This window comes from Pseudophryne corroboree, chromosome 2, assembly GCF_028390025.1.
Source record: "Pseudophryne corroboree isolate aPseCor3 chromosome 2, aPseCor3.hap2, whole genome shotgun sequence".
Classification (NCBI taxonomy): Eukaryota; Metazoa; Chordata; class Amphibia; order Anura; family Myobatrachidae; genus Pseudophryne; species Pseudophryne corroboree.
Genome location: NC_086445.1, coordinates 769,443,108 through 769,470,639, shown reverse-complemented (window position 1 = coordinate 769,470,639; position 27,532 = coordinate 769,443,108). Strand labels below are relative to the sequence as shown.

The window sequence follows — 27,532 nt, the reverse complement described above, 5'->3', positions numbered from 1 at the left end:
GATATATACATAGATGATGCAGCACACTGGGCTGAGCAGTGCACACAGATATGGTATGTGACTGAGTCACTGTGTATCGTTTTTTTCAGGCAGAGAACGGATATATTAAATAAAACTGCACTGTCTGGTGGTCACTGTGGTCAGTCACTAGTAAACTCTGCACTCTCTACAGTTCTACAGTAGTACTCCTAAGCTCCAGTAAATCAGGTCAATCTCTCTCTCTCTCTCTTCTAATCTAAATGGAGAGGACGCCAGCCACGTCCTCTCCCTATCAATCTCAATGCACGTGTGAAAATGGCGGCGACGCGCGGCTCCTTATATAGAATCCGAGTCTTGCGAGAATCCGACAGCGTCATGATGACGTTCGGGCGCGCTCGGGTTAACCGAGCAAGGCGGGAAGATCTGAGTCGCTCGGACCCGTGAAAAAAAACATGAAGTTCGTGCGGGTTCGGATTCAGAGAAACCGAACCCGCTCATCTCTAATCTTTATATGTATGTATGTATGTCATATATCACAAACCAGCTGATTTTTTAATTATACAATAAAAGTTATTTTTATATAGATTTCTAGTGCACCAACAAAAAAGAAAACCCCTTTTTTTCTCTCTCTCTCTCTTTTCCTGTAACAGTCTAATGCCAAGGTTGTCAAGGGCAGCACCCCCAACTGTATCAATTGACCATAGTCGTCTGTGTTAACAAATAGGGCTCTCATAACCTATCATTAACAAAATTGACTATTGCAGAAGATCTCTTCCCTTTCCCCCAATTTTTCCCATTCTCTGACACCCGCTCACTATGCCCCTCCTCGTCCGCTGGCACCCATGATCGCCTGTCACTGGGTCATGAAGGGAGAAATATGTATAAGAGAGCTGTCACTGATCCCCTCTTTTATAGTCAGTACAGCACACCCATACAGTCTCAGCAGCCAGTGCCATGTGAGGCTGGCTGCAGACAGTTATTAAACATCACAGCCAGGACTGTTATTGTCAGCTCCGAATCCTTCGCAAGGTGGCCGATTATCGATTGACTGTGCATGCGTATGGATCATAATGCACATGCGTGAGGCCAAACTGCAAATGAAATCAGCATCTTTTTTGATCACTAGGCATACGCAGTTTGATTGAAAGGGAGCTGGCATTTGGAGGTGGTAACTGTTCGTTTTCTGGAAGTGTCAGGTATAATGCAGGCGTTCCCAAGCGTATTCAGGGAGGGTGTGTGAGGACAGCTCCGGCCTGATCAGCCTAATTGTGAGTTGCGAACCCCAACAGCAGCTCAGTCTACCCTTCTCACACCCCCAAGGTACTCACCCACCTCATCCTGACTTTTGTGCCCTAACATCACCCACCGCCTCCTGGCTTTTCTCTTTCTCTAACCTAACCTCACCTCACCCACCTCCCTTTTCTAACGTGAATAAGGGGCTCTACTGGATGATATAACGTAAATAAGGTTGCACTGCTGTGCGGCATAATTTTAATTGGTGGTACTATTGAGTGGCCATGCCCCGCAAGATAATGCCCCTTTTATGGGGTTGCATGTCTTTGGTGCGCATTACTCCTTTATATATTTTTAGATAACTATTCAAAACATACAGAAGTAGTATATATGAAAAAAGAGAACAGGGTTGCCTTAAAGTGGTGCACATTGTTACATGTAAAACATAACTTTTAATTCATATAATATTTTTTTTAAAAACTTGCGAAATATAAAAGAACACATTCGAGTAAATAATTTAGAAAGAGAGTTTAAAATATGACTCTCTGCACACAGGACATCCGCCGGATAATACGTTTGTATGGCTATCTATTATAGCGTATCAATGTATTTGTTTCCGTATTCATTCGTGGTAAATGTTATGCAGTACAGGTTGAGTATCCCATATCCAAATATTCCAAAATACGGAATATTCCGAAATACGGACTTTTTTGAGTGAGAGTGAGATAGTGAAACCTTTGTTTTTTTGATGGCTCAATGTACACAAACTTTGTTTAATACACAAGTTATTAAAAATATTGTATTAAATGACCTTCAGGCTGTGTGTATAAGGTGTATATGAAACATAAATGAATTGTGTGAATGTAGACACACTTTGTTTAATACACAAGTTATTAAAAATATTGTATTAAATGACCTTCAGGCTGTGTGTATAAGGTGTATATGAAACATAAATGAATTGTGTGAATGTAGACACACTTTGTTTAATGCACAAAGTTATAAAAAATATTGGCTAAAATGACCTTCAGGCTGTGTGTATAAGGTGTATATGTAACATAAATGCATTCTGTGCTTAGGATTTAGGTCCCATCACCATGATATCTCATTATGGTATGCAATTATTCCAAAATACGGAAAAATCCCATATCCAAAATACCTCTGGTCCCAAGCATTTTGGATAAGGGATACTCAACCTGTATTATTATTGCTTAGTTAGCAACGGTATATAGGGGGTCATTCCGAGTTGTTAACTCGTTATTTTTTTGTCGCAACGGAGCGATTAGTCGCTAATGTGCATGCGCAATGTCCGCAGTGCGACTGCGCCAAGTAAATTTGCTATCCAGTTAGGAATTTTACTCACGGCATTACGAGGTTTTTTCTTCGTTCTGGTGATCGTAATGTTATTGACAAGAAGTGGGTGTTTCTGGGCGGAAACTGGCCGTTTTATGGGTGTGTGTGAAAAAACGCTACCGTTTCTGGGAAAAACGCGGGAGTGGCTGGAGAAACGGAGGAGTATCTGGGCGAACGCTGGGTGCGTTTGTGACGTCAAACCAGGAACGACAAGCACTGAACTGATCGCACTGGCAGAGTAAGTCTCGAGCTACTCAGAAACTGCACAGAGAAGTATTTTCGCAATATTGCGAATCTTTCATTCGCAATTTTGTTAAGCTAAGATTTACTCCCAGTAGGCGGCGGCTTAGCGTGTGCAAAGCTGCTAAAAGCAGCTTGCGAGCGAACAACTCGGAGTGACCCCCATAATTACCACTGTTATGGTTATAAATCCTCTTAGAGGTGTAAATATGTATAACTACTCTGTAAGAGTGTTGTGTGTTTTCAACCGGAAACTAGTCATAAATCATTTTACACTATGCACTGCTTGGGCATGCCCATCTCTCTATATAATTCCAGTGGGTACAGGGAATACTGGTATCTCTAGGTTAATTGAGATTCCTGTAATGGCACAGTCACGTTATACATATGGATATTGAGCCCCTGTTCCCATAAAGGTCTTTGTAGACACGTGTGGTGTCCAATATGAACCACTACTACAGTCCTATGGGGTTTTGGGGGTCATTCCGAGTTGATCGTTCGCTAGCAGTTTTTAGCAGCCGTGCAAACGCTATGCCGCCTCCCACTGGGAGTGTATTTTAGCTTAGCAGAAGTGCGAATGGTTGTATCGCAGAGCGGCTACATCGTTTTTTTGTGTAGTTTCAGAGTAGCAGGAAGCACAGCACTGGCAATTAGGCGGTTCCACAGAGGATTTGCCCCAGCAGTCCCAGGAACAGCAAGGCTCTATCTGTGATGGCTGCTGGCCAGGAATGAGGGAGAAGAGAGCAGCTCCAAGGCGGGAACACTTGTAGAAATGGCGCCCTGGGGCGGGGCCTCAGGTCTGACCTGCTCACCCTGCTGGCATCGCCACCGGGCGCTGCGGGCAGTAAAAATGGGGTTTATGTACAATAAAAGTCCCCATGACCTGTGCCCATGAAGTGTCCCTGGTGGCTAGTGGAGCGGCTGCCTAGTAATCAGTGTCCACGCCAGCGCGCGTGCGGCCCATCTCCTACGGCTGCGCTGGATCGCGGTAAAGTGCGGGCACAGAAGCCCCTTACCTCCCCCGTACCTGCGGCCCCACGATCAGGGAGGACGGCAGCATGTGTGTGACTCACATTTTGAAGTAACCGGCGCCTCCACTGCAGTGACCCGGCAACCAGGGCGCGGGAGTATACAGTGCTGCTGGGGGTGATGGAGCTGCAAGCAGGAAAGTCTATGAGGCTTTGCCTGCTGCAGCCCTTGTAGTCTGACAAAAGAATCTTCTTTTTTCTTTCAAATAAAGCAATGAAAAGGCTGCCTAATGCAGACCTCCTGTTAAGTGCCTACTTACTGCATAGCAACAACTTACAAACTGAGCTCCTGTGCACGGAGGCGGGGTTATAGAGGAGGCGGCGCTGTGCATCTTGGGAACAGTCAAAAGCTTTGAGCCTGTTAGTGCCTCGGATCAAGATCCTACTCTACACCGCCGATGTGAATCCTTGTGGAGCCCAGTGTACCCCCCAACAGAAATAGCCATGTTGCTGCCATGATATGCTATTTTGAGTGACACATTGTAGCAAAGCTGCAAACTGAATTGCATTTTGTCTATATTGAGATGATATGTGGTGCCCACCCTTTATGTTCTTGCTTTTATTTGCTATAGAAAGGACATTGGGGGTGATTCAGACCTGATCGTAGATGTGCGAAAAAATGCACATCTACAGTACAATCATTTTCTCTGACATGCGGGAGGGGACACCCAGCACAGGGCAAGACCGCCCCACATACCGGATCCAGTACCCGCCCCCCCACAGACATGCAAAAGCATCACACGGTGGTGACGCTTCCGCATCTGTCGAACAGCACTCTGCCTACACAGCCTAAAAGCCTGCAAAAGCAGTCGGCTACCCACCATGTTTAGGGTCGAAGCGGCTGTGTTTGATATTGCGCAGCCGCCGCGGCCTGCCCTGCAAATGGTACAGACATGCCTGTGTTGTCTGAACAGCGCTCCCCAATGCCGATGACATGCCCCCTCCTGCCCCCCGACTGCACACTGTATGATTGACAGAAAGCCTGCGTTTCTGGGTGTGCCCAAGTGTTTTTGGGAAGGTTTTCTGACGTCAGTGCAGACCACTTCCAGCCCTTCCCAGTTGCAGATTAGTGGCAGCCTCAGACCTACTCACATTTGCTCAGATGGCAAACAATCTTCAATGTTTTGGGGTCTGCGTAGGCATCTGCGAGTGGATAGAGAGCTTTATGTCAGGGCGGCGTCTTTCTACTCGCACACAAATGCAATTTCACAGATTAACGATCCATGCTGAATTGTGTAAAATATTTAACATATGTATATGAAGCACTTTTTTCTCAAGGTCACTTAAAAAAAATATTTTATCTTTCACCGATTTATAATATCCACAAAATATTCTTTATTGCCGTAGTACAATATATTTGGAAAATAAAAGTTTCAAGTAATAAATGGGGTGCTACTAAAAATGGAAGTAGATAGGACTTTGTAGTATTGCTCCTTAAAATGTCTCAGGTGGACAAACAGGTCCACATCTGCAGATAAAAAGTGTTTGTTCACAATTGGTGCAGTTTCTAAAAGACTCAAAGCTAGATGCATCTGCCATGTCACAGGATGTGTTTGAAAAATGGCAGTTAGGAGCTGATTGGCTGGCACTTTTTCACTTTCCCTTTTATCGCTTTCCAAGCGATGATGCATCTAGCCCTCAATGTTTATCCAATTATAAAGTGCTACAAATTATACTAGTGCTGTATAAAAACGTTAATAAATTAATACAGTTTTCATTTTATTTTTATCTAATTTCTTTATATATATTTTTTCTTTATAGGGAAATGGCACCTTGGAGTAAACTGTGAATCGAGGAATGACTTTTGCCACCACCCATTAAATCATGGGTTTGATTATTTCTATGGCATGCCTTTTACACTTTTTAATGACTGTGAAGTCTCAAGATCAAGTGAATTCCACGTGGATTTTAAAATTGCATTATGGTTTTATGCACAGATTTTTGCTATTATGCTGCTCACACTTGTAGCTGGCAACTTATGGCGTTTTGTCAACGTTCCCTGGAAAATTATTTTTGCTTTCACCCTTTTTGGTACAGTTTTCTTTATGTATTGGTATGCAGCCTATGCATTCAAAATATACTGGGACTGCATATGGATGGAGAACTTTGAAATAATTGAACAACCAATGGATCTGGAAGAAAAAGCTTGTCAAATAGTTAGAGAGACCAAGGCATTCATTAACAGGTAATATATGCCCTGATGTACAGTATGGTAGATTGCACTTTTGAGACACAGTACTAGTGATTAAAATGTAATTAGCTGTAGAACATTTTGCTATGTATGAAATGTGTAATAAGTCATATAAACTATAACATTTAATACAAAAATATTATCACCAGATCCTTATTTAAAACCACTTAACTGGCATGGTCAGATTTCATGCAACTGCGCAGCCCAACCCTGTCCCCCCGTTTTTGACGAGGAGATCCGTTCTGCAGATGTGCATAATATAATGTTTAAATATTTAGAAAAATACTTTTTAAACTGTATTAAATTAAATCAATTTTAAAAAACAGTGTTATTAACAGTTTGAAGGGAAAAATCGTCAGTTAAGTGGTTTTAAATGATATGCTAGTTCTAAAAATATATATTTAAAACAACATACAGTATAAACACTGTGTTACTGTAAATTCGAAGATTGCAATATCTACCCAGGATGTTAACCTTTATTATAATGATGCTTTGTGAAAGAAACTTTTGATTGTAAAAAAGGAAAATTTTATTTTATTTAGAGATGTGCAACGGACACTTTTCAGGTTTTGTGTGTCGGTTTTGGATCTGGATCTCCTTTCGTGTTTTGGATCTGGATTGGTTTTGCCAAAGTCACCCTTTCGGGTTTTGGTTTCAGATCTGGATTTTTTTTAAAACATAGAAACAGCTGAAATCACAGAATTTAGGGGGTGTTCCTACAGTATTATTAACCTCAATAACATTCATTTCTACTCATATCCAGTCTATTCTGAACACCTCACACCTCACAATATTGTTTTTAGGTCAAAAGGTTGCACCGAGGTTGCTGGATGACTAAGCTAAGCAACACAAGTGGGCGGCACAAACACCTGGCCCATCTAGGAGTGGCACTGCAGCGGCAGACAGGATGGCACTTTTAAAAACTAGGCCCCAAAAAGCACATCATGCAAAGAAAAAAAGAGATGCAAGATGGAATAGTGCTTGGGCCCTCCCACCCACCCTTATGTTGTTTAAACAGGACATGTACAGTTTAATAAACCCATCATTTCAGCGACAGGTGGTCCCGCTGGAAAAAGCCAAGTTCTCCGAATCATGGCTAGCTACAAACATACCACCTCTATATTTAGTGACTTTTCACATTTTCAGAAGAGGTAAGAGGAAGTTGACAGTGTCAAGAAGGTGATCAAAAATTAGAGAGGCACATGCAATCAGGAACAACCCACAGGCAGAGCCGTCTTAACAGCAGTGTAGGCCCCTGGGCACAGCAATGCACTGGGGCCCCTACCCACCCATCAGCGGTAGGGGTTGGAGTTGCTATTAGCGGCAGCTTTGATGTTCCGCGGGCGGTAGGTGGTGTTCTATCTTTCGCTCAGCATGTAGGACCTGGAGAAATAATTAAACTAAACTGTAGAAGGGGCATTGGGCTGAATAAAGGGGCCCCAGGACATGACTTCCAGGGTGTTAGGGGATGTTTAATACACAGAGGAGGGGTTGATAGTGGAGTGGGCTTAATATTCATCATTTTCCAGGGGTCAGGGCAGCTTGTTTTACTGCAGATATCTCCAGATCCTGGAAATAGATTTCTTAGCTTTCAATGGGATAAAACACTAGAGAGTCCCACCTTTCAGGATATACTGGGGATTGGGGATCAGAGTTTAGGAGCCAGAGCAATCCACCAACAAAAATATAAAACAGCATATTAAGCGTGTGGAGCTGGAGCAGGGACCAGCTGCTTGAAGGCTGATATCTCTGGTTCTGGGCATAGTAGAGACAAGCGGCCAGTGTTCACTGAAAGGGGAGAGTCCCAGCTTTTGGAGAATACCCTCATAAAAACTCTAAGTCAGAAAGAACCAGAGATATCTGGCTGGTAAGAACAATTAAAAGGCTCGGATGGGGACCACTGCTTTGAAGTCGGATATCTCCGGTTCTCCAGGGCCGATTTTCAAAAAACTGGTACCCCTGGAAAGAGGGGACCCTCAGCTATCAGCTTAAGGCCCTTTTACTCCTGGGGCCCTTGGGCAAGAGCCCATTGAGCCCATACAAAAAGACGGCCCTGCCCACAGGCTATACCCTCCACTCCTATCTTGGTGTGGAACAGAAAGGACTTTAACAAAGCAAATGTATAATTACCACATTACTGTACAAACTGAAAAACTAGGGTCCAAAGCCTTCGAATTTGTACCTCCTTCCCCATTTTCCGGGATTATGATAATCTCAGATTTAATGTTGGGATGCAAATAAACTGGTTTATACCACAGGATCAAGATTTTATATTTTCCCATCCACGGAGTCTGTAGACTCATGTTGTGAAAATCATGTGGGTTTAATTTTTTTCCATTTTTTTTATTGCATTTTTATTTACATATTTTGTGGCAGATGCCTTATTTTCATTTTTCACAGCTCCCAGTTACACGCATGTGAGCATACCTGTGTGTCCCGGTTACATGCATGTGAGCATACCTGTGTGTCTTGTTTATTTTATTTATATTTTATTCTTAAATAAAGCAGCCCCTTAGATGTTTTAGCAGACCCTCGTAAGCCCCCACAGCAGCCTGGGATCGGGCAAGTTGAGTTCGGGTGGGTTCGGTAAAGTACTAAGCAGGACTGTGCAGTGATTTTTTTTATTATTGAGCCCCTGCCCTAGTGGAGCTTACCATTGTACAGTCCAAACTCATTTCATACAAGTAGGACTGTAATGGGAAGCAATGCTAACCTCTGTGCCCACAGCATGCCTCAGCCTGGCAAGCCAGACAGCTTCCTGGCTGTAAGCCACCATGAGACTCCATACTGGGCCCTTATTCAGTAACTGCTTGTGCCTCACAGGAGCTCCTGGTCCTTCTAGTGCTGCAGTAAAATGGAGAGCTGAGATTTCATTTTGCAATGCAAGATCACTGAAACGCTGTTCTTCTATCACTGCAAGGTCTTGCGATAACCCTATGCAGCCCTTACATTGTACAATTATTAAGGTGAAAATAGTATTCTAGGAAAAATAGTAAAATGAATTGAGATAAATTGGTAAAAGATACTGTAAAAGATACTGGTGACTGAAGAACTTGAGAGCGGTGGTTAAAAGACACAGATGATTTGAAGAACTTGAGAGCGGTGGTTAAGACTCTGATAATTTGAAGAACTTGAGAGCGGTGGTTAAAGACACAGATGATTTGAAGAACTTGAGAGCGGTGGTTAAAGACACCAATGATTTGAAGAACTTGAGAGCGGTGGTTAAAGACACTGATGATTTGAAGAACTTGAGAGCGGTGGTGAAAGACACTGATGATTTGAAGAACTTGAGAGCGGTGGTGAAAGACACTGATGATTTGAAGAACTTGAGAGCGGTGGTTAAAGACACTAATGATTTGAAGAACTTGAGAGCGGTGGTTAAAGACACTGATGATTTGAAGAACTGGAGAGCGGTGGTTAAGACTCTGATAATTTGAAGAACTTGAGAGCGGTGATTAAAGACACTGATGACTTGTAGAACTTGAGAGCGGTGTTTAAAGACACTGATGACTTGTAGAACTTGAGAGCGGTGTTTAGCCCGCAGCCCGCGCTGACTCCAAGAAGCACTGGTGACTGGATTGCAGAGGAACACACCAGCCGCTGTATACGCTGGAACTGTGCCGCAACTGGCACCTGGAAGTGCCGGAGACACTGGGGTACGACTGCAGAGAGATTCACCGGGAACAAGAGCACTGGCATCCACTTCAGGGGAAAAGACGATACTCAGGCGCCGAGGCTCTGCCCGGCGTCTGCCTTTGAATCTCCTGCCTCCGCTGGATTGGCGGAACAGTCTGATGACATCACCTGCTCCCCGCCCACGTGATGCCGGGTGTTATGGCGGCGCCCCTGCCCCGGAGAACCGCCAGGAGCCGCGCCAGCCAGGTGCCGGAGCCCGTGGACCAACGAAGGCGGAGGCCGCAACACAGACCAGCAGGCACGCAGGGGTAAGCGCGGGGAACGCCGCCTATGGCGTGTGACACTCCAGACTCGAGATCACTGCTCGGAGAGACTCCATCTTGAATTTGAATTTCTTTAGGAAGAAATTTAGAGATTTAATGTTTAGGAGTGGTCTGACCGAGCCGTCCGGCTTCGGGACCACAAACAGGCTCGAAAAAAAACCTTCTCCCTGTTTTGACTGGGGAACCCTGACGATAACCTGATTTTGACACAACTTTTGTATTGCATCGCAAACTACCTCCATGTCCGGAAGAGAAGCTGGTAAGGCCGATTTGAAAAAACGGTGAGGGAGAACGTCTTGAAACTCCAGCTTGTACCCTTGGGATACTATTTGTAAAACCCATGGGTCTGGGTCCAAACGAACCCAAAACTGACTGAAGAGTTTGAGACGTGCCCCCACTGGTGCGGACTCCCGCATAGGAGCCCCAATGTCATGCAGTGGAATTGGCAGAAGCCTGGGAGGACTTCTGCTCCTGGGAGCCTGACAAGGCTGGTGATCATTTACCTCTTCCTCTAGTAGCAAGGAAGGAAGAACCTCGGCCCTTTCTGTATTTATTGGGCCGAAAGGACTGCAACTGATAGTGGTGCATTTTCTTTTGTTGTGGAGGAACATAAGGCAAAAAGGATGACTTACCCACGGTAGCTGTAGATACAAAATCATCAAGGCCGTCGCCAAATAAGGCCTTACCTTTATATGGTAGAGGTTCCATACTTTTCTTGGAATCAGCATCAGCATTCCATTGGTGAATCCACAACGCTCATCTACCTGAGACTGCCATGGCATTGGCCTTTGATCCCAAAAGACCAATATCTCTCGCAGTCGCAGCTGCCTTGAGATATGCTGCAGCGTCCTTGATACAACCCAGCGTCAAGAGGATGCTATCCCTATCTAGGGTATCTATTTCAGAAGACAAGTTGTTTACCCACTTTTCGATAGCACTACTTACCCACGCAGATGCAATGACAGGTCTGAGTAGTGTACCTGTGGTCGCATAAATGGACTTTAACATAGTTTCTTGTTTACGATCCGCAGGATCCTTAAGGGCCGCCGTGTCAGGTGACGGGAGAGCCACCTTTTTAGACAAACGTGACAGGGCCTTATCCACAGTGGGGGGTGACTCCCACTTTTCCCTATCCGCCAAGGAAAACGGATAAACTACCGTAATTCTTTTGGGAATCTGAAACTTTCTGTCAGGACCTTCCCAGACTTTTTCAATAGCGTGTTCAGTTCATGAGAGGGGGGAAACGTTATCTCAGGTTTCTTCTCCTTATACGTACAGACCCTTTTATCTGGAACAGCAGGGTCCTCAGTGATATGCAATACCTCTTTAATAGCCACAATCATGTACTGAATGCTCTTTGCCAATTTCGGATCTAATCTGGAATCACTATAGTCGACACTGGAATCAGTGTCCGTGTCGGTATCAGTGTCAGCCAACTGGGTAAACGTACGTTTCTGTGACCCTGAGGGGACCTGAACTTGTAACATATCTTCCACAGATTTCTTCCATGCCTGGGTCTGAGACTCAGACTTGTCTAATCTCTTACTAATACAAGCTACATTAGCATTCAACACATTTACCCGATCAGGAGTCGGCGACGCCGACATGGTCCCCCCCCCCGCCTTTTACATCTCTAATACAGCCTCCTCCTGTGAAGAGCACTCAGCCTTAGACATGCCGACACACGTGTGATAAACACCCACAGACACACTGGGCTTATAGGGGACAGACCCACAGAAAAGCCTGTCAGAGAGACACAGAGGGAATTTGCCAGCGCCAAAACAATGGGTCTGAAGCGATTACTAAAATGCCCCAGACCTTTAGCGCTTTTTATATATTATTGCACCAAATAACCTGCCCCCCCCCCCCCATTTTGCACCCTGATACTTGTTCAGCAGTGTGAGGAGGGACCAGCGTCTCTGCAGCCAGCGGAGATGAAATGACGCAGAGAGAGCTGTGGGGATGAAGCTCCGCCCCCTTAATGGCGCGCTTCCATCCTGCTCTTTGTAATACTGATTATACTGGCGGGGGTTAGGACAGTGCCTTTGCACTAATGTCCTCTCTTGCCAGTTCGTTTATGCTGAGGATTTTAGGCTGCCCAGGGTACCCCCCCCCCCCCCGCGCCCTGCACCCAGTAGTGCTGTGTGTGTGAGCGGGAGCTTGGCGCACAGCGTCCGCTCGCTGCGCGGTACCTCAGGGAAATGCCGTCACTGAAGTCTTTCTTCTTCTACTCACCTGTCTTCTGACTTCAGGCTCTGTAAGGGGGGTGACGGCCGGCTATGGAAGCGAGCATCTGAGCGTACCCAGCGATCAAACCCTCAGGAGCTAATGGTGTCCTGTAGCCAGAAGCAGAGACATTAAACTCACTAGAAGTTGGTCATACTTCTCTCCCCTCAGTCCCACGTAGCAGGGAGGTTGTTGCCAGCAGCCTCCCTGAACATAAAAAACCTAACCAAAAGTATTTTCAGAGAAACTCAGTAGAGCTCCCCTGTAGTACGTCCAGTCTCACTGGGCACAATTCTAAAACTGGAGTCTGGAGGAGTGGCATAGAGGGAGGAGTCAGTTCACACCCTTTCAAAGTCTTAAAGTGCCCTTGTCTCCTGTGGATCCCGCCATGGTTCTAATGGTGTCCCCAGCATCCTCTAGGACGTATGAGAAAAGTATATGCAATATATGGATTGATGGATTGTTCATTCAATTATGGTTTATACTGATTGAATATATTTTTATGCTGCAGCATTATATGATATTAGATTTATGATACAATAAAAGTATATATGTTTTAATCATTCATACATTGTCTCTTTTGACTGGTGCAGACGGCGCTCCTCTTTATTTGCAGGGAATCAATTCCCGGGCGAAGTAGTGTTTGTAGGTTTCTCATAAGGAATACAATTATCCTTATAAGTAGGAGCAGCAGACTGCACCAGTATTTAATCTCCATCTCTTGGCAAGTGCTAGTGCTTGGGAGTGTATGCTCTTGCCCGCACACTGGTAGTGTGTAGTGTGGGGACAAGTGTGCATACACATATTGTTTCTTATTCATTAAGGAGAAAACATTTACAAAATAAAAGAAAAGAACCCTGTACAACAAATGCGCATCTTGTAAATAATCCCAAAATGTGGAACATTAATAAATCAAAATTAAGGTTGACTAATTGGAGCCATTCATTTGAGTCCCTAACATGAAAAAATTGAGAAGAACCTCTCTTTAATGCTGGGTACACAGTGCACACTAGAAGATATATCTACTAGTTCAGACAGGGGACCCCTGCCTGGAATTATATGGCAGACATATAGACATAGGTGTGTTTGGAAAATCTAGTTTTCTTTGGCAGTTGCAAGAGAAAATTAAGTAGGAGATGTTGCCATGTCACATTCTGCTGGATTATGATTCTGTCTCTTCTGAGTCTGACTGACTTTGGCCACAAATGTGGTCTTTCCCCACTTTATTGGAAAACACTTTGTCAAACTTGGAATTTTCATTTCCACCTTTTGCGGATATATTTTTTCACAAATCTGTTTGTGATGTTGAAGCTTGTTTCATATTCTGCTCTAGGCTTTAGTTTAAACCTAGGATCAAGTACAGCAGCACCCCTGGAATTATACGGTAGTGCCTATGGACTTATACAGCAGATAGGCAACATCCCTGGACTTATACAGCACATGCAGCACCTCTGGAGATTACACAGCACAGTAGACAGGCAACAGCACCCCTGGACTTAAACGGCAGTGGGGCAGCACCCCTGGACTTATAGGGCAGAGGTGCAGCACCCCATATAGGGCAGCACCACTGGAATGATAGGGCAGACAAAGAAAAGATGTGCTAGATGAAATTGTCCTTGGGCCCGACCAACCACCTGTCACAACTGAGGGCCTGAGCTGACGGGAGGCAGCCTCAGTTGTAGGGGCTGAGATGTAACGGAACCTGGGAGGTTGTATCAGACCCCTAGACATGTAAGTAACATGTAGAATAACTGCCCGAAGGCGTGACCACGACAACCAGGATAAAAGTCAATGATGTTTATTATGACAAACTCCGTAACACAGCAGCAGTAAAAGGAAACATAAAAGTCAACAGAGGATAAATACAATTCCTGGGTACTACAGGGTGGCAAGGGCCACAGGCACTGGTAGTGTGAGACAGTTCTTATAATCTTCTAGTTGGAAAGTCCTTACCAGGCCTGACTGTAGCAATGGAGAGAACCCAGGATCGTACCAGCTGATGTTCCAGGAAAGGCTGGGCTGCTGAAGGTAAAACGGCTGCTGTGGATACTGGCTGGAACCAGACTGTTGTTGGTACGGAGTGGATACTGGCTGGAACCAGTTAAATAATAAACGAACTTGAGAGCGATGAAATAATAATGAAGTTTGGAGTTTGAGAGCGGTGAAATAATAATACCGGTGGAGAGTGGTAAACTGCAGAAAAGGACACCGGCCCTTTAAGAGAAGCTATACACTGCTGGAAGCTGGGCTGGAAGCAGGTGATTGTTTGAGAGCGGTGAAATAATAATGAAGTTTGGAGTTTGAGAGCGGTGAAATAATAATAACGGTGGAGAGTGGTAAACTGCAGAAAGGACACCGGCCCTTTAAGAGAAGCTGTACACTGCTGGAAGCTGGGCTGGAAGCAGGTGATTGTTGTAGCTGGAAACAGGTGAGTCCAGAATGGATCGGAGAGTCAGGCTACACCGCAGATGGAATGCTGGTGCGGGTCTCTATAGCAGAAGTCTGGAGACAGGAGCTGTAACCTGGAAGACAACCACAGGAGAGAGACAAACTGGAACTAGGTTAGACAACCAAAGCACTGACGCCTTCCTTGCTCAGGCACAGCTTACTTATACCTGCAGCAAGGAAGGGGTTGGCTAGGCAATTATGCAAATCAACAATACAGACAGCAGATTGGTGGAAATGCTCAGATGACAAAATCCAAGATGGCTGCGCCCATGCAGACACTTGGAGGGAAGTTTGGTTTGTAATCCATGTGAGAATTGAAACAGTAATGGCGACGCCGGCCACAGGAGACAGGAGACGCCAGACTGACAAGTGCACATTTAACCACGCGGGCACAGCGGAGGCCGCGGCTGATGAAATCACCACTCACACATTCTGCATGTGGAAACTCAGGAACAGCGGGATCCGGTCCTGGAACGCTGAGCCAGCCTTAGGAGGCATCTGAAGGGTAAGTAATGGCGTCCAGATACCCGGATCGTGACAGCACCCCCCCCTTTAGGAGTGGCCCCAGGACACTTCTTAGGCTTTAAAGGAAACTTTGCGTGGAAATTTCGGACCAAGGCAGGAGCATGGACGTCTGAGGCATTGGTCCAAGAGCGTTCTTCAGGACCATAGCCCTTCCAGTCAATGAGGTATTGTAACTGACCGTAACGGAAACGTGAGTCCAAAATCTTGGCCACCTCGTACTCGACTCCCCGTTGAGTCTGAACTTTGGGAGCTGGAGGAAGTGCGGAATGAAACCGATTCAGGATCAGCGGTTTCAACAAAGAAACATGAAATGTCCTGGGTATTTTCAAGAAAGATGGTAACTGTAACCTGTAGGCAACAGGATTGATGACTTGTTCAATCTTGAAGGGTCCGATGTAGCGAGGTGCAAATTTCATGCTGGGAACTCTCAACCTCAAATTCTTCGTGGACAGCCACACACGATCACCCACCTTGAGAGCAGGAACCGCTCTACGCTTCCTATCGGCAAACTTCTTATACCTGAATGAGGCTTTAAGCAGGGCTGCGTGGACGTTCCTCCAGTTATTTGAAAACTGACGCAAGGTGACATCCACTGCTGGAACAGAAGTTGCGGGAAGCGGTTGGAATTCTGGGACTTTAGGGTGGAATCCATAATTAATGAAGAATGGTGTAGAAGAAGATGAGGAATGGTATTGATTGTTGTGGCTGAACTCGGCCCAAGGAAGGAGTTGAACCCAGTCATCTTGAGAGGAAGACACATATATACGGAGGAAGGCCTCCAAGTCCTGATTCACCCTCTCGGTTTGACCATTGGTCTGAGGATGGTAAGCCGTGGAAAACTTTAACTTGACTTGGAGGGCTTGACACAAACTTCGCCAAAATTTGGCTACAAATTGTACTCCACGATCCGAGATGATCTCTTCAGGAAGACCGTGAAGTCGGAAGATCTCTTGTATAAACACTTGAGCCAACTTGGAAGCTGACGGAAGACCGGTGAGAGGGATGAAATGTGCCATCTTGGTGAACCGGTCAACTACCACCCAGATGGTATTAAACTTGTTGCAGATAGGTAGATCGGAAACAAAGTCCATCGACAAATGGGTCCAAGGTCGACGGGGAACAGATAATGGAACCAGTTGCCCCGCAGGCGACTGGTGGGAGACTTTGTGTTGGGCACACTTTGGGCAGGAGGCAATAAATTCCATAACGTCCTTCTTCAGAGTTGGCCACCAGTAGGACCTAGAAATAAATTCAAGGGTTTTCTGAATGCCTGTATGTCCAGCAAAACGGGAAGCATGGGCCCAATGCATGAGCTTCTTCCTTAGAACTGGCTTAACAAAACTTTTCCCTGGTGGAGGCGTAGAGTCCATCCCTACCGTGGAGAATGCCAACGGATTAATAATAGGATGCTTGTCTGCAGACTCGGACTCATTTTCTTGCTCCCATGAGCGGGAAAGGGCATCGGCCTTACGATTCTGAGAACCCGGACAGAACTGGAGTTTAAAGTCAAACCTAGAGAAGAAAAGTGCCCATCTGGCCTGACGAGGATTCAGACATTGTGCGCCTTTGAGATATAAAAGATTTTTGTGGTCGGTAAGTATGGTGATTGAGTGGGAAGCTCCCTCCAACAGGTATCTCCACTCCTCCAGATCGAGCTTGATGGCTAGCAACTCCTGATCGCCAATGGCATAGTTGCGCTCAGCTGGGGAGAACTTCCGGGAGAAGAAACTGCAAGGATGTAGATGTCCATCTTTGGCCCTCTGGGATAACACTGCTCCTACTCCAGCGGAGGAGGCATCTACCTCTAAGATAAAAGGAGAGTCGGTGTCGGGCTGTTTCAGAACTGGTGCAGAGATGAACCGTTGCTTCAGAAGGTGAAAGGCCTGTGTAGCTTCCTCGGACCACTTGGACGGATTAGCACCTTTCTTGGTTAATGCAGTGATAGGCGCCACGATGGTGGAAAAGTCTCGTATAAATTTTCTATAATAATTGGCGAACCCTAAGAACCTCTGGACCCCTTTGAGGCTTAAGGGTATAGGCCAATTCTGGATTGCTTGGAGTTTCTCAGGATCCATCTCTAGTCCGGAACCGGACACAATGTAACCTAGAAACGGAATGGTTTTAACTTCAAACACACACTTCTCCAATTTACAATAGAGGTGATTGACACGGAGACGGGAAAGAACCCCTTTTACCCAGAAACGATGATCTTCTAGATTATTAGCAAAGATGAGGATGTCGTCTAGATAAACCACGACATGGCGGTACAAGATGTCCCTGAAAATCTCATTCACGAAGTGCTGGAAGACTGCTGGAGCGTTGCTCAATCCGAAGGGCATGACGAGGTACTCATAATGTCCGTCACGGGTGTTAAAGGCGGTCTTCCACTCGTCACCCTCACGGATTCGGATGAGATTGTAGGCACCCCTCAAGTCCAGCTTTGTGAAAATAGTTGCACCACTAACTCTATCAAAGAGCTCGGTAATCAGGGGTAAAGGGTATCGGTTCTTGACGGTAATGTCGTTCAGACCTCTGTAGTCGATGCACGGACGCAGACCACCGTCTTTCTTCTTAACGAAGAAGAAGCCTGCGCCGGCTGGAGAAGAAGATGGTCGGATGAAACCCTTCGCCAGGTTCTCTTTGATGTACTCTTCCATGGAGTGTGTCTCAGGCAGAGACAACGGATAAGTTCGGCCTCGCGGTGGAACCTTCCCTGGAATGAGGTCGATTGGGCAGTCCCATTCTCTATGAGGAGGAAGGATATCAGCAAAGGCTTTACTGAACACGTCCGTGAAGTCTTGATATGGAGGAGGCGGAACATCAGATGACCTGGGGAAGGAAGAACAAACAGGAAGAACTTTGGCTAAACAAGTCTCAGCACAGGAGGGACCCCATGCCAGTATTTGCGTAGTCGTCCAGTCAATTGATGGGTTGTGGAGACGGAGCCATGGAAGGCCTAAAACCACTGGATGTGTGGCTCTTGGAATCACTAAAAAAGAAATATACTCAGAATGAAGAACTCCCACTCTCAGACGAACTGGAAGAGTCCTTAAGGAAATGACTGCGTCAAAAATCTTGCTGCCATCCACGGCAGTCAAAGAGATGGACGAGGACAGTCTCTCGGTGGGTAGGGACCACCGTTTAACATAAGCTTCGGTTATGAAATTCCCAGCTGCTCCGGAATCAAGGAGGGCAATGACGTTCCTGTAACGTTGAGCAATTTGGAGCGACACTGGGAGGTTACAGTCATGAGGAGATGGAGAGGAGATCATTACTCCTAGCCGGCCCTCTCCTTGGCGAGCTAGGATCTGGAGTTTCCCGGACGTTTGGGACAGGCATTGATAGTGTGCGACGGAGCTGCACAGTAGAGACAGAGAGACTCAGAGAGACGTCTTCGGCGCTCAGCGGGAGATAGACGGGAACGACTAATTTGCATAGGCTCATCCTTGGATGGAGATGGTTGACGAGGAGGAGGAGCAGAAGATTTAGGAGTAGATGATCTTCCTCGCTCGGTTGCTCTCTCTCTGAAACGTAGATCAACCTTCGTGCAAAGAGAAATTAGCTCATCCAACTTAGAGGGCAAGTCTCTGGTAGCTAACTCATCCTTGATGCGTTCTGATAAGCCATGCCAGAATGCAGCATACAGGGCCTCGTCGTTCCATGCCAGTTCGGATGCCAGGATTTTAAACTGTATAAGATACTGTCCCACAGTACGTGTTCCCTGGCGTAAACGGAGAATCTCAGATGAAGCAGATGTTATCCGGCCTGGCTCGTCGAAGATGCGCCTGAATGTAGCTACAAAGTCAGTATAGGAGGATAGCAGGGGATCAGACTTCTCCCATAAAGGTGATGCCCAGTCAAGGGCTGAGCCACTGAGAAGGGAGATGATATAGGCAATTTTGGTACGGTCACTGAAGAAATTGCCAGGTAGAAGCTCAAAGTGGATTTCACATTGATTGAGAAATCCCCTGCAGAACCTTGGAGATCCATCAAATTTTGCTGGCGTTGGAAGATGAAGATGTGGACTGGAAATGGGTAAGGTGGGTGGGGTTACAGCTGGTGTTACTGTAGTGGACACACAGGACGTGCCAGGTCCACGGAGGGTCGTTTGAATCCCATCCAGCCGTGTAGAGAGATCCTGGAGACAGCGGATGATGTGGCCCTGTGCAGCCTCCTGATGTTCAAGTCGGGCTGCCAGTTCTTGCATCGGCCTGGCCGCTTGATCCTGGTCTCCGGCTGGATTCATTAGGTCAGTGCTTACTGTCACAACTGAGGGCCTGAGCTGACGGGAGGCAGCCTCAGTTGTAGGGGCTGAGATGTAACGGAACCTGGGAGGTTGTATCAGACCCCTAGACATGTAAGTAACATGTAGAATAACTGCCCGAAGGCGTGACCACGACAACCAGGATAAAAGTCAATGATGTTTATTATGACAAACTCCGTAACACAGCAGCAGTAAAAGGAAACATAAAAGTCAACAGAGGATAAATACAATTCCTGGGTACTACAGGGTGGCAAGGGCCACAGGCACTGGTAGTGTGAGACAGTTCTTATAATCTTCTAGTTGGAAAGTCCTTACCAGGCCTGACTGTAGCAATGGAGAGAACCCAGGATCGTACCAGCTGATGTTCCAGGAAAGGCTGGGCTGCTGAAGGTAAAACGGCTGCTGTGGATACTGGCTGGAACCAGACTGTTGTTGGTACGGAGTGGATACTGGCTGGAACCAGTTAAATAATAAACGAACTTGAGAGCGATGAAATAATAATGAAGTTTGGAGTTTGAGAGCGGTGAAATAATAATACCGGTGGAGAGTGGTAAACTGCAGAAAAGGACACCGGCCCTTTAAGAGAAGCTATACACTGCTGGAAGCTGGGCTGGAAGCAGGTGATTGTTTGAGAGCGGTGAAATAATAATGAAGTTTGGAGTTTGAGAGCGGTGAAATAATAATAACGGTGGAGAGTGGTAAACTGCAGAAAGGACACCGGCCCTTTAAGAGAAGCTGTACACTGCTGGAAGCTGGGCTGGAAGCAGGTGATTGTTGTAGCTGGAAACAGGTGAGTCCAGAATGGATCGGAGAGTCAGGCTACACCACAGATGGAATGCTGGTGCGGGTCTCTATAGCAGAAGTCTGGAGACTGGAGCTGGAACCTGGAAGACAACCACAGGAGAGAGACAAACTGGAACTAGGTTAGACAACCAAAGCACTGACGCCTTCCTTGCTCAGGCACAGCTTACTTATACCTGCAGCAAGGAAGGGGTTGGCTAGGCAATTATGCAAATCAACAATACAGACAGCAGATTGGTGGAAATGCTCAGATGACAAAATCCAAGATGGCTGCGCCCATGCAGACACTTGGAGGGAAGTTTGGTTTGTAATCCATGTGAGAATTGAAACAGTAATGGCGACGCCGGCCACAGGAGACAGGAGACGCCAGACTGACAAGTGCACATTTAACCACGCGGGCACAGCGGAGGCCGCGGCTGATGAAATCACCACTCTGACATTCTGCATGTGGAAACTCAGGAACAGCGGGATCCGGTCCTGGAACGCTGAGCCAGCCTTAGGAGGCATCTGAAGGGTAAGTAATGGCGTCCAGATACCCGGATCGTGACAGCACCCCCCCCTTTAGGAGTGGCCCCAGGACACTTCTTAGGCTTTAAAGGAAACTTTGCGTGGAAATTTCGGACCAAGGCAGGAGCATGGACGTCTGAGGCATTGGTCCAAGAGCGTTCTTCAGGACCATAGCCCTTCCAGTCAATGAGGTATTGTAACTGACCGTAACGGAAACGTGAGTCCAAAATCTTGGCCACCTCGTACTCGACTCCCCGTTGAGTCTGAACTTTGGGAGCTGGAGGAAGTGCGGAATGAAACCGATTCAGGATCAGCGGTTTCAACAAAGAAACATGAAATGTCCTGGGTATTTTCAAGAAAGATGGTAACTGTAACCTGTAGGCAACAGGATTGATGACTTGTTCAATCTTGAAGGGTCCGATGTAGCGAGGTGCAAATTTCATGCTGGGAACTCTCAACCTCAAATTCTTCGTGGACAGCCACACACGATCACCCACCTTGAGAGCAGGAACCGCTCTACGCTTCCTATCGGCAAACTTCTTATACCTGAATGAGGCTTTAAGCAGGGCTGCGTGGACGTTCCTCCAGTTATTTGAAAACTGACGCAAGGTGACATCCACTGCTGGAACAGAAGTTGCGGGAAGCGGTTGGAATTCTGGGACTTTAGGGTGGAATCCATAATTAATGAAGAATGGTGTAGAAGAAGATGAGGAATGGTATTGATTGTTGTGGCTGAACTCGGCCCAAGGAAGGAGTTGAACCCAGTCATCTTGAGAGGAAGACACATATATACGGAGGAAGGCCTCCAAGTCCTGATTCACCCTCTCGGTTTGACCATTGGTCTGAGGATGGTAAGCCGTGGAAAACTTTAACTTGACTTGGAGGGCTTGACACAAACTTCGCCAAAATTTGGCTACAAATTGTACTCCACGATCCGAGATGATCTCTTCAGGAAGACCGTGAAGTCGGAAGATCTCTTGTATAAACACTTGAGCCAACTTGGAAGCTGACGGAAGACCGGTGAGAGGGATGAAATGTGCCATCTTGGTGAACCGGTCAACTACCACCCAGATGGTATTAAACTTGTTGCAGATAGGTAGATCGGAAACAAAGTCCATCGACAAATGGGTCCAAGGTCGACGGGGAACAGATAATGGAACCAGTTGCCCCGCAGGCGACTGGCGGGAGACTTTGTGTTGGGCACACTTTGGGCAGGAGGCAATAAATTCCATAACGTCCTTCTTCAGAGTTGGCCACCAGTAGGACCTAGAAATAAATTCAAGGGTTTTCTGAATGCCTGTATGTCCAGCAAAACGGGAAGCATGGGCCCAATGCATGAGCTTCTTCCTTAGAACTGGCTTAACAAAACTTTTCCCTGGTGGAGGCGTAGAGTCCATCCCTACCGTGGAGAATGCCAACGGATTAATAATAGGATGCTTGTCTGCAGACTCGGACTCATTTTCTTGCTCCCATGAGCGGGAAAGGGCATCGGCCTTACGATTCTGAGAACCCGGACAGAACTGGAGTTTAAAGTCAAACCTAGAGAAGAAAAGTGCCCATCTGGCCTGACGAGGATTCAGACATTGTGCGCCTTTGAGATATAAAAGATTTTTGTGGTCGGTAAGTATGGTGATTGAGTGGGAAGCTCCCTCCAACAGGTATCTCCACTCCTCCAGAGCGAGCTTGATGGCTAGCAACTCCTGATCGCCAATGGCATAGTTGCGCTCAGCTGGGGAGAACTTCCGGGAGAAGAAACTGCAAGGATGTAGATGTCCATCTTTGGCCCTCTGGGATAACACTGCTCCTACTCCAACGGAGGAGGCATCTACCTCTAAGATAAAAGGAGAGTCGGTGTCGGGCTGTTTCAGAACTGGTGCAGAGATGAACCGTTGCTTCAGAAGGTGAAAGGCCTGTGTAGCTTCCTCGGACCACTTGGACGGATTAGCACCTTTCTTGGTTAATGCAGTGATAGGCGCCACGATGGTGGAAAAGTCTCGTATAAATTTTCTATAATAATTGGCGAACCCTAAGAACCTCTGGACCCCTTTGAGGCTTAAGGGTATAGGCCAATTCTGGATTGCTTGGAGTTTCTCAGGATCCATCTCTAGTCCGGAACCGGACACAATGTAACCTAGAAACGGAATGGTTTTAACTTCAAACACACACTTCTCCAATTTACAATAGAGGTGATTGACACGGAGACGGGAAAGAACCTCTTTTACCCAGAAACGATGATCTTCTAGATTATTAGCAAAGATGAGGATGTCGTCTAGATAAACCACGACATGGCGGTACAAGATGTCCCTGAAAATCTCATTCACGAAGTGCTGGAAGACTGCTGGAGCGTTGCTCAATCCGAAGGGCATGACGAGGTACTCATAATGTCCGTCACGGGTGTTAAAGGCGGTCTTCCACTCGTCACCCTCACGGATTCGGATGAGATTGTAGGCACCCCTCAAGTCCAGCTTTGTGAAAATAGTTGCACCACTAACTCTATCAAAGAGCTCGGTAATCAGGGGTAAAGGGTATCGGTTCTTGACGGTAATGTCGTTCAGACCTCTGTAGTCGATGCACGGACGCAGACCACCGTCTTTCTTCTTAACGAAGAAGAAGCCTGCGCCGGCTGGAGAAGAAGATGGTCGGATGAAACCCTTCGCCAGGTTCTCTTTGATGTACTCTTCCATGGAGTGTGTCTCAGGCAGAGACAACGGATAAGTTCGGCCTCGCGGTGGAACCTTCCCTGGAATGAGGTCGATTGGGCAGTCCCATTCTCTATGAGGAGGAAGGATATCAGCAGAGGCTTTACTGAACACGTCCGTGAAGTCTTGATATGGAGGAGGCGGAACATCAGATGACCTGGGGAAGGAAGAACAAACAGGAAGAACTTTGGCTAAACAAGTCTCAGCACAGGAGGGACCCCATGCCAGTATTTGCGTAGTCGTCCAGTCAATTGATGGGTTGTGGAGACGGAGCCATGGAAGGCCTAAAACCACTGGATGTGTGGCTCTTGGAATCACTAAAAAAGAAATATACTCAGAATGAAGAACTCCCACTCTCAGACGAACTGGAAGAGTCCTTAAGGAAATGACTGCGTCAAAAATCTTGCTGCCATCCACGGCAGTCAAAGAGATGGACGAGGACAGTCTCTCGGTGGGTAGGGACCACCGTTTAACATAAGCTTCGGTTATGAAATTCCCAGCTGCTCCGGAATCAAGGAGGGCAATGACGTTCCTGTAACGTTGAGCAATTTGGAGCGACACTGGGAGGTTACAGTCATGAGGAGATGGAGAGGAGATCATTACTCCTAGCCGGCCCTCTCCTTGGCGAGCTAGGATCTGGAGTTTCCCGGACGTTTGGGACAGGCATTGATAGTGTGCGACGGAGCTGCACAGTAGAGACAGAGAGACTCAGAGAGACGTCTTCGGCGCTCAGCGGGAGATAGACGGGAACGACTAATTTGCATAGGCTCATCCTTGGATGGAGATGGTTGACGAGGAGGAGGAGCAGAAGATTTAGGAGTAGATGATCTTCCTCGCTCGGTTGCTCTCTCTCTGAAACGTAGATCAACCTTCGTGCAAAGAGAAATTAGCTCATCCAACTTAGAGGGCAAGTCTCTGGTAGCTAACTCATCCTTGATGCGTTCTGATAAGCCATGCCAGAATGCAGCATACAGGGCCTCGTCGTTCCATGCCAGTTCGGATGCCAGGATTTTAAACTGTATAAGATACTGTCCCACAGTACGTGTTCCCTGGCGTAAACGGAGAATCTCAGATGAAGCAGATGTTATCCGGCCTGGCTCGTCGAAGATGCGCCTGAATGTAGCTACAAAGTCAGTATAGGAGGATAGCAGGGGATCAGACTTCTCCCATAAAGGTGATGCCCAGTCAAGGGCTGAGCCACTGAGAAGGGAGATGATATAGGCAATTTTGGTACGGTCACTGAAGAAATTGCCAGGTAGAAGCTCAAAGTGGATTTCACATTGATTGAGAAATCCCCTGCAGAACCTTGGAGATCCATCAAATTTTGCTGGCGTTGGAAGATGAAGATGTGGACTGGAAATGGGTAAGGTGGGTGGGGTTACAGCTGGTGTTACTGTAGTGGACACACAGGACGTGCCAGGTCCACGGAGGGTCGTTTGAATCCCATCCAGCCGTGTAGAGAGATCCTGGAGACAGCGGATGATGTGGCCCTGTGCAGCCTCCTGATGTTCAAGTCGGGCTGCCAGTTCTTGCATCGGCCTGGCCGCTTGATCCTGGTCTCCGGCTGGATTCATTAGGTCAGTGCTTACTGTCACAACTGAGGGCCTGAGCTGACGGGAGGCAGCCTCAGTTGTAGGGGCTGAGATGTAACGGAACCTGGGAGGTTGTATCAGACCCCTAGACATGTAAGTAACATGTAGAATAACTGCCCGAAGGCGTGACCACGACAACCAGGATAAAAGTCAATGATGTTTATTATGACAAACTCCGTAACACAGCAGCAGTAAAAGGAAACATAAAAGTCAACAGAGGATAAATACAATTCCTGGGTACTACAGGGTGGCAAGGGCCACAGGCACTGGTAGTGTGAGACAGTTCTTATAATCTTCTAGTTGGAAAGTCCTTACCAGGCCTGACTGTAGCAATGGAGAGAACCCAGGATCGTACCAGCTGATGTTCCAGGAAAGGCTGGGCTGCTGAAGGTAAAACGGCTGCTGTGGATACTGGCTGGAACCAGACTGTTGTTGGTACGGAGTGGATACTGGCTGGAACCAGTTAAATAATAAACGAACTTGAGAGCGATGAAATAATAATGAAGTTTGGAGTTTGAGAGCGGTGAAATAATAATACCGGTGGAGAGTGGTAAACTGCAGAAAAGGACACCGGCCCTTTAAGAGAAGCTATACACTGCTGGAAGCTGGGCTGGAAGCAGGTGATTGTTTGAGAGCGGTGAAATAATAATGAAGTTTGGAGTTTGAGAGCGGTGAAATAATAATAACGGTGGAGAGTGGTAAACTGCAGAAAGGACACCGGCCCTTTAAGAGAAGCTGTACACTGCTGGAAGCTGGGCTGGAAGCAGGTGATTGTTGTAGCTGGAAACAGGTGAGTCCAGAATGGATCGGAGAGTCAGGCTACACCACAGATGGAATGCTGGTGCGGGTCTCTATAGCAGAAGTCTGGAGACTGGAGCTGGAACCTGGAAGACAACCACAGGAGAGAGACAAACTGGAACTAGGTTAGACAACCAAAGCACTGACGCCTTCCTTGCTCAGGCACAGCTTACTTATACCTGCAGCAAGGAAGGGGTTGGCTAGGCAATTATGCAAATCAACAATACAGACAGCAGATTGGTGGAAATGCTCAGATGACAAAATCCAAGATGGCTGCGCCCATGCAGACACTTGGAGGGAAGTTTGGTTTGTAATCCATGTGAGAATTGAAACAGTAATGGCGACGCCGGCCACAGGAGACAGGAGACGCCAGACTGACAAGCGCACATTTAACCACGCGGGCACAGCGGAGGCCGCGGCTGATGAAATCACCACTCTGACATTCTGCATGTGGAAACTCAGGAACAGCGGGATCCGGTCCTGGAACGCTGAGCCAGCCTTAGGAGGCATCTGAAGGGTAAGTAATGGCGTCCAGATACCCGGATCGTGACACCACCCTTCCATATGTTGTATAAACAAGACATGCATACTTTAACAAACTAATAATTTCAGTGACAGGGTCTGCCACACGACTGTGGCTGAAATGATTAGTTTGTTTGGGCCCCCACAAAAAAAGAAGGAATTAATGTCTCCTTGCACAAACTGGCTCTACAGTGGCAAGATGTCGTCCTCATCCTCCGATTCCTCACGCCCTTCAGTGTTTATATACCCATCCTCACAGAGAAATAATTACACTCCGAAGAGGTGGATTTTTGGGTATTTTGCCCAGGCATGACAATGGCCTTTTTCATCCCATGGACAACACTGTCTCCACCTGTGCCTTATTTAAAAAACAACATCACCATCAGAATCCTCATTGTCAAGTTCCTCCTCAGCGCCAGCAACACCAATATCCTCCTCATCCTGGAGTACTCTTCAATCTCAATATCAGCAACTGGACTGGTGGTGCTGCTCCCAGCACTTGCAGAGGGCATGCAAATGATGGTAGGAGCCTCCTCTTTCCATACAGTGTTCTGAAGGTCAGGCTTAGACATCGCAGCCATGGACACACTTGGACTCACCTTGGGGATTTGTGATATCTCTGAACACACAGTTGTTCCCTGTGCTTTAACAAGCTTTATTTTTAAAAATTTCGAGAGGGAGGAGGGCTTCCATCTTCATGAGAAGCTGAACCACCAGTCATGTGCATAGGCCAAGGCCTTAGCCTTTTCTTGCCACTTCATGTCGTGAATGGCATATTGGCAATTTTTATAATTCTCATCAGATCATTTCTTTTTTTTATTTGGTTCTTAATTTTTGCTTCTTGGATTTTACATGCCTTCTATGACATTGGGCATCGGCCTTAGCAGACGACGTTAATGGAATTGCATCATCAATGTCATGACTGGTGGCAGCAGCTTCAGCACTAGTACTAGGAAGTGGTTCCTGATCTTCCACTATTTTTTCCTCCAAATTTTTGTTCTCCATTTCACAAATCAGTGCCCCTTTATTTTTACAGCACACAGAACAGTGCCCCTTTATTTTTACAGCACACAGAACAGTGCCCCTTTATTTTTACAGCACACAGAACAGTGCCCCTTTATTTTTACAGCACACAGAACAATACCCCTTTATTTTTACAGCACACAGGAC

General features: G+C 46.6%; 1 protein-coding gene across 5 annotated transcripts in view; it reads left to right on the top strand.

Moving 5' to 3' along the window:
- The window catches only part of LOC135047996 (arylsulfatase H-like), a 450,445-nt gene that overhangs the window by 263,616 nt on the left and 159,297 nt on the right, over positions 1–27,532 (top strand). For all 5 annotated transcript variants that reach the window (XM_063955491.1, XM_063955492.1, XM_063955493.1 and 2 more), the window contains exon 5: positions 5,592–6,015. In XM_063955491.1, coding sequence (XP_063811561.1) covers positions 5,592–6,015 — 424 coding nt within the window. The remainder of the gene's footprint in view (positions 1–5,591; positions 6,016–27,532) is intronic.